Raw genomic sequence first — 14635 nt, 5'->3', positions numbered from 1 at the left:
TCCTCCCTTCAGAAACATTAGTGGTGAGATACAGAGCTGTAACTGCAGGTTCAGCATGAACAGTCAATGATCAGCAAGCAGCGTGTCCAGCACAATACACCACAGGTCAGCTGGAAGCTGGTCTGTGTTACATGATCTGCTGACACACCAAGGTCACACTCAATTAACTGGATCTCCAACCTCTAATCAGGGATGAGCCCACTTTCCATCACAGCACCACTCAGCCCTCGGCACAACCCCCAATGAATTTAATCTTAATTGTTAACTTATTTGATTTACCCATTTTGATTTGGGGTATCTGTCCTGGATTACATAAAGTACTTCCTATAGTTGCCATTTTGCATAAAAGGTGCTGCAAAAATATCAGATGACTTGAATTTATTCATTATCATATCTTGTTTCATTGTTTGGGGTTCCAGTCAACAGAAAACCACTGGATTCAAGACAGATTTCTTTCTTTGGGATTTCTCTCACTGATGTCTAAGTTACAGTAATTGATAAGATAAAACAAAACTTTATTGATCCCAACATAGGGAAATTTCGCTGTTACAGACAGCAAGAATAAAACACATTAAATACAAAAAGATTTTAAAAATAACATTGTCTTGAGAATGATGTCTTATTGTCACAATGGAAAATTCTGAATTGCACATGAGTAAGATATGGATAATAATATGTAGTGTTTTTGTACTTTTGCACAGTAGAAATTATATAACAGTAAAAAAAAACATATATATGAGCATAAAAAAAAGCTATGTAATACTGCACAAGAGAGCAATACAGTTGCACAGATGTAATGGATTTAACAAATGTTAACATGAATAAAGACATAGTGCAAAAGAAAGTTTGTGATGTAATTTGAAACAACATTAACACAGTGCTACATTAAATGATGCTGGAGTTGAACACTCTGACAGTTGCTGGAATGAAGGACCTACAGTAGCGTTCCTTCTTGCACAGTGGATATAGCATACATAGTAAGTTGCTGAAGAAGCTTCTTAAGGCCCCCACTGTCTCATGCAGGGGGAGAGTGGGGTTGTCCATGATGGATGTCAGCTTGGCTAACATCCTTCTCTCACAAACCTCCTTGATGGTGACCAGGGGCCAGTCCAGGGCAAAGCCAGTCTTCATGACCAGTTTGTTCAGTCTTTTTTTTTTGTCACTCTCAGAGCTTCCATACCCCATCAGACCATTGCATAGAAGGTCTGGGCTCTGGTGGGTGGGGGAGGGATCCTATGGTAGAATAAAGTGAGAAGAAGTGAGAAGATTCTTGGATCCTCTTGAAAGCTTCAAGCCACTTCCAGGAGAAGAAAGAGAGAGTGAAACACCTGTAGCAGCAGCTGCACCTCAAAGACATGAACCCCAGAGATGCCCCTCCGCTCCATAAGGCTGAAACAAAGCATGAAGATTAGATTGACAGTGCAAATGGTAGTGGTTCCATTCAAAGGAATCTATTCAGTAGGAGTTAAAGTCATGCCTGTGGAAGAGGAATTGAGTCCTGCAACAACACCAGCATCAAAGAAGCCAAAGACCCATGGACACTGGAAGGCGTGGATGAGACACACGTTCCCCAGAGGCCAGATATTAAGAGGTGACTCCAAGCCAAAGCATTAATCCACAAAAAGTGAAACACTGCCTATCATCAGTGCCACCAGTCGAGATTTAACCCAAATGCTGGAATGGGGTCTGCAACCAAAGTGGAGCTCCATACTTGAGCCTACCAAATGATACAGTGTGAATTTTGAAGTTATTGGCAAAAACTTTGGCACTATAAACTACTTCTGCAGCAATTGAGAGTACACAAGAGACCCGCACCCTCTGAGCCCTGGACAACAGCTGTATGTACAGTATGTATGCCAATAGTGGTGGATGGGGACGTGCTACAGAGGTGCCGACCGTATCTTCCTACACACCAAAACCAACCAGTGCTCAGGTGTCCTGAGCCATCCCCCTGGATACTGAACACTGTCTACCTTCAAGTGAAAAGGAAACAGTTGAAGCTTATCTTATCTTATCTTAAGATGGGGCCCAAACTACACTGAACCTCTTCATATGCGATGTATGTGGATGTTGTTGTTGTATGTGGCTGGGTCCTTATATGATGTGGACCAATAGCCTTTATATGTACCACCAGATGATTGAGAGAAAAAAAGACCAGCAGTACTTCATCCTCAGAACTAGCACCTGCCTTTACAGACCATTGTGGAACCTATCCGACACCCAATACCTCTTCCATCTATTAGTGATCTTAAAGTCGCAGATTATCGTTGGGCTGATTGTTGTACTCAGACTGCTCACTGATAAAAGCCATCCCTTCCGATGGTATTGGAATGCATGCATGGACTTGATTCTAGATTAGATTAGATGAGATTTAAATTTATTTGTGCTTCTGCAAGGAAAATTGTTTCCACTTTCCATACAACCTCAGAGTGCACTAATACATCAAACTGGACAGAAAACAATTTTTACAGATACATGCATGAAACCCACACAACATCAGAGTACAACCTCACAGTGCACAAATACATCAAACTAGTGTTGTCTCGTTCGCGAACGTTTCGTTCAAAAGAACGAATCTTTTAAGTGAACGTACTGAACTGCATCACTTCCTCAAGTGATTCGTTCGTTTCTCAGTTCACTTGAACTGTCAGCTGCGCCGCCTGCCTGCAGCGCCGCCTGCTGACGAACGAACTGTCAGCAGTTCAACTGAACTGAGAAACGAACGAATCACTTGACGAACGAACTGTCAGCAGGCGGCGCTGCTGACAGTTCAACTGAACTGAGAGACGAACGAATCACTTGACGAATGAACTGTCAGCAGGCGGCGCTGCTGACAGTTCAACTGAACTGAGAGACGAACGAATCACTTGACGAACGAACTGTCAGCAGGCGGCGCTGCTGACAGTTCAACTGAACTGAGAGACGAACGAATCACTTGACGAACGAACTGTCAGCAGGCGGTGCTGCTGACAGTTCAACTGAACTGAGAAACGAACGAATCGCTTGAGGGAGGGACCGCGCGCGCCGACTGCGTCGCGTCACCGACGCATGAATCCGTGGCAAGCTGTTCCTGCCAGAAATACGCCACATTCAGTCACGTTTCAACTTCATTACGGCGTAAAAAAACGCCGTTTTTTCAGATTTTACGCCGTTTTTTACACCGTAATGCGCAAAAGAACGCTGTTTTTTACGCCGTAATGAAGTTGAAACGCGACTGAATGTGGCGTATTTCTGGCAGGAACGGCTTGCCATATAAATCACTCAGTGAACTACACTCTCCTGAATCATTTTCCTCTGAGGGATACACTTTCATGGCGACCGTTGTTCCCCGTTGTTTTAACAGATTTAGTTTCCAGATAAACAAACTTAAAACGTTATGCTGGCAGTAATGAGGAGCGACGGAGGGAGATGGGGGTGTGTTGTGTTCAAGTGTACCTCGGAGAAAACTAACTTTTTTTTAAACTCTGCTAAATTTGCCACCGCAACAACAGTACAGTAGGACACAGCATGTAACAAATAGTGTATAAAACCCGCAGTTTGAGAAAACGCATGACTGTCTGATCATCTCATTGCGACAATTTGCGAGGGAACGGTGCATATTCAGTGTGAATCCCTCACTGAATGTACTGTGGGGTATACGTTCAGTGAACGGATCACTCACTGAGCCCAATTTGCCGAGTAGACCAGTTAAATAGCATACCATAGGACAGGACACTTAAAACATCATGATTTATAATATAGTTATATATAGTTTTATATTTACAAATGTGTTTGTCAAAGCAACACAGTCACAACACTCTCGTCTCCCGGTCCTGGAAGTTGTGCACTGAACTGAAACTTGAACCGTTCAGCCGTATATCAGTTCAGGAGTCGCAGGCTCCTCCTGCCAAGCACTGAATGATTCGGTGATTCAGTGAACGAATCTTTTGAACGAATCTTTCTAGTGAACTGATTCTAGTGATTCAGTACGTCTAAAAGAACTGGCGTGCCCATCACTACATCAAACCAGACAGTATACATCAAATCTGACTAACACACCACCACATTCTAAAACTTTACAGACAGAAACACAAAAACTCAGGCAAATTACAGTTTGGATGTTCTGTTCAGCTCTATTATGGCAGAGGGGACAAAAACTACTGAACTTAAAATTTCCATGCCAGCAATCTGTAACCAGATGGGAGGAGTATAAAGTGTGGTTTGAGGGGGAGACTGGGGACAAGTGCTATGGAGTGAGCTCTTCTTGCGGTGGCTGTGCAATTGAGGTCTGGGAGGTTGGGAATTGGGAAGCCGATGATCTTGGCAGCTTTGCGTGTGATTTATCTAAGTCTGTTTTTGGAGAGAGTTGACAGCATATTAAAGAAGCAGGGAGAGCAGTAGAGGAGGATGGGTTGAACTATACTTTTATAAAATAGGAGCAGAAGGTGGGGGCAATGGAAAGTACAGTTTGCAGATTCCGGAGAGTCTTTGCTGGGAGCGATGTCAATTGTGTGTAGTTCAAAGTTCAGTTTATTGTCCAGTAAGCCAAGATATTTGTGGCTATTACTCAACAATAAAGTATTTGCCGAAGGATCCCTGCCACACCCTGACAGTGTATTAGTCATGTCCTGGAAGTGTATCAGCAACTTCTCAAAGGCAGAGCCAGTGGGACTCCAGGAGGACACAGGACGAGTGCACCATCCCTGGTCACTATCTTGAAGACACAGAGAAGGGGCATCAAAGCAGCAAAGCCAAAAGAAGGCCCAGAATTTGTTCCTACTCAATTAACAGAGGATGGACCTATTGCTACATTAGACCAAGAACCAATGGGGGACCTACAGGGCTCCTCAACCATGTTTTTTTTTTTTGCCTTACGTTTATGACAGTAATGGCAGGATTAGCAGCAGTTCTGACATCCTATATTTCTGTGGCACAGAACTATGGGCCCTTACCCATACCAGGGCCCATAATGGACAAACCAAGATCTTCCAGCTGTTGGATTTTAAAACCAAGTAACAATAAGATGGCGGTGCCCTGTTTGACTGCGGCTGCATGGGCTTGTGACAGTTGCCAAAATTAGTCACCAACCTCAGCAAGATAGTATATGATTGTCAGCTGTTGTTGAAATTACAATCATCCAGTGACTTTGGCTTCATAGATATGTCCACTCGGGAGTGTTTACGTAGCCTCGAAGCACTACGCCAGCGAGACCCAGGGGCCTATGGTGCAACGGCCTCGCTTAGGAGCACAGGCCAACAGAGAGCAAAGCGGAGGCTGTGTGACCATAGGCAGAAGCCAAGGTGGGCTAACAGCTAAGCTAAAAGCTAATCCCTACAAAACACCACTTCCATCCATCTTCTTCTCCAATGTTCATTCCATGGAGAACAAACTACATCATCTGCAGTTAGAACTAACATCAGAACAGGAGATGAGGAACTGCTGCGCAATAATTCTGAGAGAGACATGGCTCAACTCATCAATTAGCATAGCATTGGGTGGCTAGCTACATTTCGTGCCGATAGGAGCTACACACTCAGCAGTAAATCCCGGGGGCAGTCTCTGTATCTACATCAACAGCAACTGGCGTAACAATGCTAAATCTCTCAAGCTATTGCTTACCGGACATTGAGCTTTTGACTGTACTCTGTAGTTCTCTACCTGCCCAGGGAAATTACTTCAGTTTCCACGACAGCTGGGTATGTGCCCCCCAGTGCTTACACAAAGGAGGCTATGCATGTTCTCTACTATCAATGAGTTGCAATCCGCTCACACTGGGCGCTTCTTCATTGTTGCTGGGGATTTTAACCAGGCCAACATGAAGACTCACTCTCCCACATCTCTACCAGCATGTGGATTGTACAACCAGGGGAGTGAACACACTAGACAAGGCCTACACAAACATCAAAGATGCATTGAGAGCAGCCACACGCCCCCACCTTGGCTCTTCAGACCATTTGTCCATTATGCTAATTCCTGCATACAAGCCCCTGTTGATCAGAGAAAAACCTACAGTGAGGCAGGTAAGGGTGTGGTCTAAGGGGGCTGTTTTGAGAGCAGTGGGGGACATGTTCAAGGAAGTTGCTTCTTACAATGATCACACCAACATAGATGAGTATACATGTCTGTGTCAGCCTATATCAACAAATGCATGGATGATGTCAGCACCATGAAGAACATCATCACCCGGGCCAACCAAAAACCCTGGATAACTGAGGATGTACAAAAAATGCTTAAGCCACAGAACTCAGCCTTCAAGTCGGGAGACGTGGAGGCACTGAGAACAGCGAGAGCCAACTTGAACCGTGCCATCAGACGAGCAAAGCGTGCCCACAGATAAAAAATCTAGGATTTTTTCCATGACGCCACCAACACCAGGATTATGTGGCAAGGCATATGGGCTATCACAAACTACAAGATAGCCCCTTCTGTATGTGATGATGATGCAGACTTTTTTGACAATCTCAGTATCTTCTTTGGGAGGTTTGATGCACGAAATAGCACTCCTGCGAAGAAAGCTGTTCCCCAGCAGGATGAAGAGGCACTCTGCCTCGACACAGCTGATGGGCAGAGGTCTCTGAGGAGAGTTAATTCACAGAAGGCCCCGGGCCAGGACAAAATACCTGGGCAGGTGCTCAGGGAATGTGCAGATCAGCTGGCTTACATTCTAACAGACATTTTTAAAACCTCACTGGATCAAGCCAAAGTCCCATCATACTTCAAGTCTGCCACCATCATCCCAGTGCCAAAAAAACCTCAGATCACATCACTCAACAACTTCCGGCCCGTTGTACTCACTTCCATTATGACAACAATCAATTCTTGCCTTGATGGTAGTTCAGGAGTTCAAATCAGTGATGGTAAGTGGCCCAAGGACTGTGTTTTGTACTATTCCATGCTTCCCTGATGCTACACTCCTCATCTTCCTGGACTTGCAGCTGGATTCACAGCAGTCACAAAGATTGCTATATGCAGAGTTGTTCAGCAGCTCCCAACCATGCTCTTTGTCATAGTGGCAGGCCATGTGGGCATTGTCAAGACCAATAGAATCCCAAGACACAGGTTTGCAGTGGATAAACACCTCTTCTCTGAGAGCAAACTTAAAGGCTTGAAGGGATAGCAGGATCTCAGATGATTTTGGCCTTGGTTCAAATTTTGAGTGTGATATCTTATTGTCCACAAGACATCCCTTATTGGTGATTATTGGGTATATACTGCTCTCAGGCTGCAGCTCTGGTGTGATAGCTCCTACACATTCCTGAAGCAACAGCAGCAAGGGCTGATGGGTCTTCTGCGCCACACTAGCCATGACAGGGATAAAGGAGTTGTCTTAAGTGAATATCTTACTGAAAGAAAGACGGTAATTCAAGATCTGCAAGTTGACAGATAAGAAGGGATAATAGTAAAGCTGTTCATTTAAGTGAAGAAGGAACAGAAGACATCACAATGCAACTGGGTTCATCCAGAATTGGGAGTTCCTTGATGGTACTGTACCTGGGGATGCAAGCCATTAGAAAAGGGGCAAAGATATTTGGAGAGTGAGGTAGTCTGCGGTTTTCGGCCTGGCCGTGGAACACTGGACCAGCTCTATACCCTCCACAGGGTGCTTGAGGGTTCATGGGAGTTTGCCCAACCAGTCCACATGTGTTTTGTGGACTTGGAGAAGGCATTCGCCATGTCCCTCACGTCATTCTGTGGGAGGTGCTCTGGGAGTATGGGGTTGGAGGCCCTCTGCTGTGGGCTGTACAGTCCCTGTACAACCGGAGCAGGAGCTTGGTCCACATTGCCGGCAGTAAGGACCTGTTCCCGATGCATGTTGGACTCCACCAGGGCTGCTCTTGGTCACTAGTTCTGTTCATTATTTTTATGGACAGAATTTCCAGCGCAGCCAGGGGCCAGAGGGGGTTCAGTTCGGGAGCCGGCAGATTTCATCTCTGCTTTTTGCGGATGATGTTGTCTTGTTGGCTCCCTTGAGCCAGGACCCTCAGCGTGCACTGGGGCGGTTCACAGCCGAGTGTGAAGCAGCTGGGATGAGAGTCAGCAGCTCCAAGTCCGAGGCCATGGTTCTCGACCGGAAAAAGGTGGTTTGCTCCCTCTAGGTTGGAGGAGAGTTCCTGCCTTAAGTGGAGGAATTTAAGTATCTCGGGATCTTGTTCACAAGTGAGGGAAGAACGGAGCATGAGATTGACAGGCAGATTGGTGCAGCGGCAGCAGTAATGCGGTCACTGTATCGGTCTGTATTCGGAGCTGAGCCGAAAGGCGAAGCTCTCGATTTACCAGTCAATCTACATTCCTACCCTCACCTATGGTCATGACCGAAAGAACGAGGTCCCGGATACAAGCGACTGAAATGAGTTTCCTCCGCAGGGTGGCAGGGCGCTCCCTTAGAGATAGGGTGAGGAGCTCTGTCACCTGGGAGGAGCTCAGAGTAGAGTCGCTGCTCCTCCACATCTAGGGGTCACCTGAGGTGGCTCGGGCATCTCTACCGGAAGCCCCCTGGACGCCTCCCTAGGGAGGTGTTCCAGGCATGCCCCACCGGGGGGAGGCCCCGAGGAAGACCCAGGACACGCTGGAGTGACTATGTCACTCGGCTGGCCTGGGAACGCCTCGGGGTCCCCCGGATGAGCTGGAGGAAGTGTCCAGGGAGAGGGAAGTTTGGGCGTCCCTGCTCAGGCTGCTGCCCTCACGACCCGGCCCCGGATAAAGCGGGAGAATATGGATGGGTGGATGGATGGTAGTCTCAAGTTCAAGCCCAGAAACAGTTACCACAGTAAGCAAAGCAAAGGACTTGACAAAGAATGAGTGAAACAGAAGTATGTACATCTGAACCCATATTATTGGAACAAAAGACGACAGTGCCCAATCCAAGTCCCAGGATTATATGGATATTGCCCATGCTAGGAGACCCAAGTTTTACGCGATGAAAGATGATCGGGATAGAGAGATACCAAATGCATACCATGAAGATAGGCTCAATGACACCATTCCATGGGTATTGATTAGGTGTCTGAAACACTTTCTAGGAGCTTTCCAGAGGGCTATGCATGAACAGACCAAGGCCTAAAGGGGCCCTTCCAATCTGATATGCATGTCCAGAAGCTTTCCAAGGCTTTGGACCTGATGTCAGTCTCTCAAGGAGATTTTCAAAAGATCATACATTGTGTAGTCTACCATATTAGTTTGTAAACGATGCACATTCCCCTCGCTGCCCATTATGCCAGACAGAGCTCAGTATTTGGGAAACGCTGCAATGACTGCAGTGGGCTGAAAAAAGATGTCAGTGGTGTTTTACAAACCTGGAGAGAAGGGCACACAAGAGACAGTGAATCCACCTGGTGGGGCCTACAAGAAGAAGAGGTGAAACAATGGGTTATCCCATGCCTGGGGACCACATCCAATTACTGGGTATCAACAAGTCAAGTCAAGTACATGGAATGTCTGAGAGGAAAAAACATCAACAGAAAACTTATCCCCTACTTCACAGACTCCATAATGATTACAGCTGAAGGACACGCCTTCAGAAAGAGCCTGTGTGAAGGAAAAGAAATCACAGGGTACGAATAGTTGGGGCCTAATCGCATTTACAGCAATGGAACTTGCCACTCCCTGGCCAAAAGACCAGTTGCTAGAGTACTGGATTTATGTAAAATAAAAAAAATAAAACCTTTGTTGTTACATAAATAAAGAAAAAGCTGAAGTACATTTAACTTACAGTAAGTACTGCACCTCACTACATTTCAAATCACTGCACAATGTGCAGACATTCATAGTGAATGGTCATTCTGCAATGAGATGAGTAATTATTCTGTTTTGTACAAAGTTACTTTAAATCTCTGTACATTTTGAATAAATTGCTTTGTACGTTGTACTTGTGCTAGTAACAGAACTTGTACTTGGGTATGACATTCTACTAATCTCACCATTGTTACTAAGTTAGGTCTTGTCTGAGATGCCCCAGCAGCTGTGCTGACTGTTGACAATAGATAGACTTGCTGTGTTTATGATGACATCCATTAGTCATTAGCATCTTACATGTAGTCCAATGCAGATCTAATCACCTGTGTGGATGAATCTATTACACTATTTGTGCTGGTGAACCCTGCTGTACCAGATCTTTCTCAGACATAATCTTTTGGACAATACATTCATATTCATGACTTAGGAAAAGAAAAGGCAACTTGACAGCTGAGCTCAACTTGGTAAACTAGCTGGTGTCAGTTTAAATATAATGGGTGATTAAAGTAATGGTAGGTTTAAAGGTCAAAACAGTCAGAGTCAGGAATACATTCAATACATGTAAAACAAATTTTAAGGACTGCCCTTTTTCACCTATGTAACATTGCAAAAATCAGGAATATCCTGCCTCAAAACTATGCAGAAAAACTAGTCCATGCATTCCTAACTTCTAGGTTGGATTATTGCAATCCCTTACTATCAGGCTGCCCAAATCTTGCTAAATATCCTCCAGTTGCTCCAGAACACTGTGTTCTGTGCATGTGTTCTCACAAAAACAAGGAAGAGAGATAATATTTCTCTGGTATTAGCCACTCTGCACTGGCTCCCAGAAAAATTTAGAATAGAATTTAAAATCCTTCTCCTTACGTACCAAGCCATAAATGGTTCTATGCCACCACCATCCTGACAGATACCAGCATTGGCTTATCATTGGCCAGATCAGTATTGGCAGATCAGTAGCTGGTTTGGGTAAGAATAAAGACTCCACTGACTTCTCATAAGCTTAATTTTGTCCAGTGCTGGTAAGACAGACTGCACTCAGTTGACACCAGTTACGGTGTCGCCTCACAGCAAGAAGGTCCCGGGTTCGATTTTCGCTGCGGGCACTGGGGGTGTGTCCTCCACCATGCCTTCGGTGCCTGCTGCTTGAGGAAAAAGGCCTTTCTGTGTGGAGTTTGCATGTTCACCTGGGGTATCCTCCATGAAATATACCCCCACTAAAAACATGCAAGAAGATCACCACCTGACCAATGATGACAAAAAGGAACTGGGTCCCCGGGCGCCGGTTGGATGGCAGCCCACCGCTGGGATGGGTTAAAGGCGGAAGTCAAATTTCACCAGTGCATGGCGTGTGTGGATATGGCTATGGCCATGTATCTGTGTGACAAATAAAGGGGATTGTCCCTCTGATTCTTCTTCTTCTTCTTCATCTCAAGTCTTTTATTTGGCATGTCCTCGCTCCCCGATCCTTGCTTGAAATGAAAGTCATTCAGGTCCACCTTCTTGAACCATGAGTGAGGATGCAGAGGAGAAGCCTTCATGGAAGTCTTGCTTATTCTAATAAATGAGTTCCAATGTTCAAAAGACATCATAATCATATTCCAGCTTATTAAATAATACATTCACAATCCGAATATCAATGACTACAGATTCAAGTAATAAATAAATAATATAAACACATTCTGACAGTGGAAATAGTTCCTGTACCTCTGAGCAGGACACAGTACATACTATTAGTATACATCAAGAATGCAGGTTGTTATTCATGTGCAATTTTGTTAAACAGGCAACAGAGAAAAAATGCTGCTGCTCAAGCAGTGATAACTGTATGCCTTTACTAGTATTAACACAGTGCACATGTGTGCAGACACAAATTCATCAAAACAATCTGCAGCTGTTACAGCTGACTGACAGCTGGAAAGGACATCTCATTTCTCTAAAAACATATTTCCTTGTTTCTTCTCACCCTCTGGTTTGTGAACAGTACAACAAAACACAATAGTGCAGTTAAATTAAGGATGATGTCATTATGGGTTAAGGTTAGTGTCATTGTACCTCGACAGAGTTAAAGAAAGAAAAGTTTTATGTGTTCTTATTCTGTACTTTCTTACTGCACTTGTGTAACCTAATGAATGTCTTTGTACTGTTCAGAGCTGTGAGGTAGCATGACTGGTGAAAGCCAGTTTGGATAATAAGAGGCAGATGACGCTTCTCTTTTCTATCAGTAAGGCCTGTTGCATTAGATACATGCCAAAACAACACTCACTCACGGGTTGCTTATCACATTCCAAGGACAAGATGTGGACAGTAGTTGGGCTGTCCATGTCTTGGTTACTGGCCAATTACATTCGGTCGCGTAAGTCCAACTGTACAGGGCTGGCTCAGCCCAAGAAGATAAATGTGAACTTTTATCAGAGTTCTGGGCTCATTCTGATGGAGATCTTGTGAGAGCCTTGTCATTCTGAGCCCAGCGCTGCCATACTTTACCTGTGACCTCAATAAATACTTTGGCTGTGAACTGAAGATTTCCCCGGTCTGTTCTTGGGCTTCCAACAAAAGAATAGGGGCTAACATGAGTTTAGCCAGACTTACGAAGTCTAAAGAAAAAGGCGGCCTATCAGTCCCTGACATTAGGCTGTATCAGGGGCCTCACAGTTGCGTTACATTGCTGACTGGATCAAAAATGATAATAAATCAACATGGCTGGGCTTAGAGTCCTCACAGATTGGTTATCCCTAGGGTCTCTTGTATTCATCCAATCAAAAAAAGGTTAAAACTTCTGTTGGTGACAACATGATTATAAATTTAACTATTAAAGCCTTGAGGGATATAAGGAAATTGGAAGATCTTGAGGGACAGCTGTCCTCCTTTACCGGTATGGGGTAACATGTCCTGGTGCTACAGATAGGGGCTTTGATATATGGAGAAGTAAAGGCACCCTTACTATTGGGCACTTATATGAAAAGAATGTAATGCCATCATTCAGTCAAGTGTGTAAAAAGTATAACCTTTCATGAAATTAGTTTTTTTTAGGAATGTTCAGATACAGAGTTTTTTAAACAGCCAAAAAGACGCAGGGATCTGTTACCAACTCTCCCCATTGGAAAAGATAATTAGTGCTGTCAAGAAATAAGTATTCTGGGTCTCGGATATCAGGCACTCACTAAATATGACAAAGGTAAACCTGTTTTTACAAGCAGAGATTGGACTAATGATCTAAATATGGATGTTGACGAGGCAGTATGGGAACGGATATGGGAATCAGCAAACAATATCTCGGTGTGTAATAGGACAAGAAAAACCCAATTTAGACTTCACCGTTTACGGATCACTCCCCAGTTTAGACACAAACTGGATAACAGTAAATCAGAACCATGTAATGTCGAGGTGGGGAGTTTTATTCACTGTGTCTGGACTTGTAGATACATTGATAAATACTGGCAAGATGTAGAAAATCGACTACATTTAATTTTTGACATTAAACCTAAAAAAGATCCTGTGTGTCTACTGTTTGGACTTGCGGACACACAACTTAAAAGTACACATTCCAAAATACTTTTCTCTATTCTCACTTTTTCTGCAAGGAAGACCATAGTGCTTAAGTGGATAGACTGTAAATCCCCATGATAGCTGGATGGCATAAGGTTATTTTTGACATGTATATATGTATATATGATTCTTTTGTTTATGTATGATATGGCCCCATCCCCTGCTGTTCTTGTTATTATGGTTGTTTTTGTCTAAGACAGCACTTTTTTTTTTCTAGCTGTCTATGCTGGTTTGTGTTTATGTATGTTTGGCTACTCATAATGACATGTTGTATATGCAAAGGAACAGAAACTGTACACATACACATGGCATAACCTTCCACTCATGTCCATCCAGCCTATTGCTTCATATTTGTACTTTCTTTTTTTCTTGTTTTTATTATATGAAAAACTCAAAAAAAAGATATTGATAAACAGATAACAGATAAAACTGACCTCAATGTATCTGTGATAAATGGATGCTTTGAGAATGGGGAGTTGTTGAGCCTGTAGAAATAATAGTAGGAGTAAGATACGACAATAGGCAAAATCAGAAATCCGCTTTTTATGATCAAGTACCTTTTTTTACATTCAAATTCCTTCCAAATAGGGCTATTTGTTGATTTATGTCCCTCTATGCATGATAATTATCCTTTTTTTTATCTGAAATTAAGGCATTCAGTACAGTTCCCATTTTTCCTTGATATCCATCCTGTTACCCAGTGATTCTACTTGTAATATCGTATATATGTAATATAATCTTTTTAATGTAATCAATGTGCCATTAATTATTAATATTATGTAGCACATAGTTTGTCCCATTCTTTGTGTTCTGTAAATGATGCCTACCGAGACACGGGCTGGAAGATTATGTTTATACTAAAGCTGTTCAAAGGACATCATATCTCCTCCTTCAAATAACTGACCCAGCGTAATTAATTACAATTTACAACTTACAATTTGTCATTTGGCAGATGCTTTTATCCAAAGCAATGTACATATGAGATTTTCATACATCACAAGCAAGACGGGAGAGAACAACAAGAGTCTGCAGAACGAATGGAGTTTGGTAACTCGTTCCATCAGCGGGGAACCACAGAAGAAAAGATTCTAGCTAGAGACTTAGGGCCTTTTGGAGGTGACAACACCAGGTGCCGTTCCTGGGCAGAGCATAGTGAGCGGGAGGGAGCATAAACCTGAATGAGGGAGTTCAGGTAGGTTGGAGCAGTTTTGGTGGCAATTTTATGGGCAAGAATCAAGGACTTAAACTTGATGCTGGCAGCAACTGGGAGCCAGTGGAGGGATATGAGCAGCAGAGTGATATGCGCTCATTTGGGCTGGTTAAAGACCAAACAAGCCGCTGCATTCTGGATCATCTGCAAAGGTTTTAACGAGCA

General features: G+C 43.8%; 2 protein-coding genes across 3 annotated transcripts in view; both read right to left on the bottom strand.

Moving 5' to 3' along the window:
* arid3c (AT rich interactive domain 3C (BRIGHT-like)) overlaps positions 1-14635 on the bottom strand; it is a 115345-nt gene that overhangs the window by 49204 nt on the left and 51506 nt on the right. The gene's annotated exons all lie outside the window — the stretch shown is intronic.
* The window catches only part of LOC143321515 (zona pellucida sperm-binding protein 3-like), a 31913-nt gene continuing 24092 nt past the window's right edge, over positions 6815-14635 (bottom strand). The window contains exon 3 of the mRNA XM_076731928.1: positions 6815-7305. Within this exon, the coding sequence (XP_076588043.1) occupies positions 6815-7305 (491 nt within the window). The remainder of the gene's footprint in view (positions 7306-14635) is intronic.

Source organism: Chaetodon auriga, chromosome 5 (assembly GCF_051107435.1).
Source record: "Chaetodon auriga isolate fChaAug3 chromosome 5, fChaAug3.hap1, whole genome shotgun sequence".
In the NCBI taxonomy this organism is placed as follows: domain Eukaryota; kingdom Metazoa; phylum Chordata; class Actinopteri; order Chaetodontiformes; family Chaetodontidae; genus Chaetodon; species Chaetodon auriga.
Note: the sequence above shows the minus strand (reverse complement) of the source record. Positions and strands in the feature narration are given on the sequence as shown.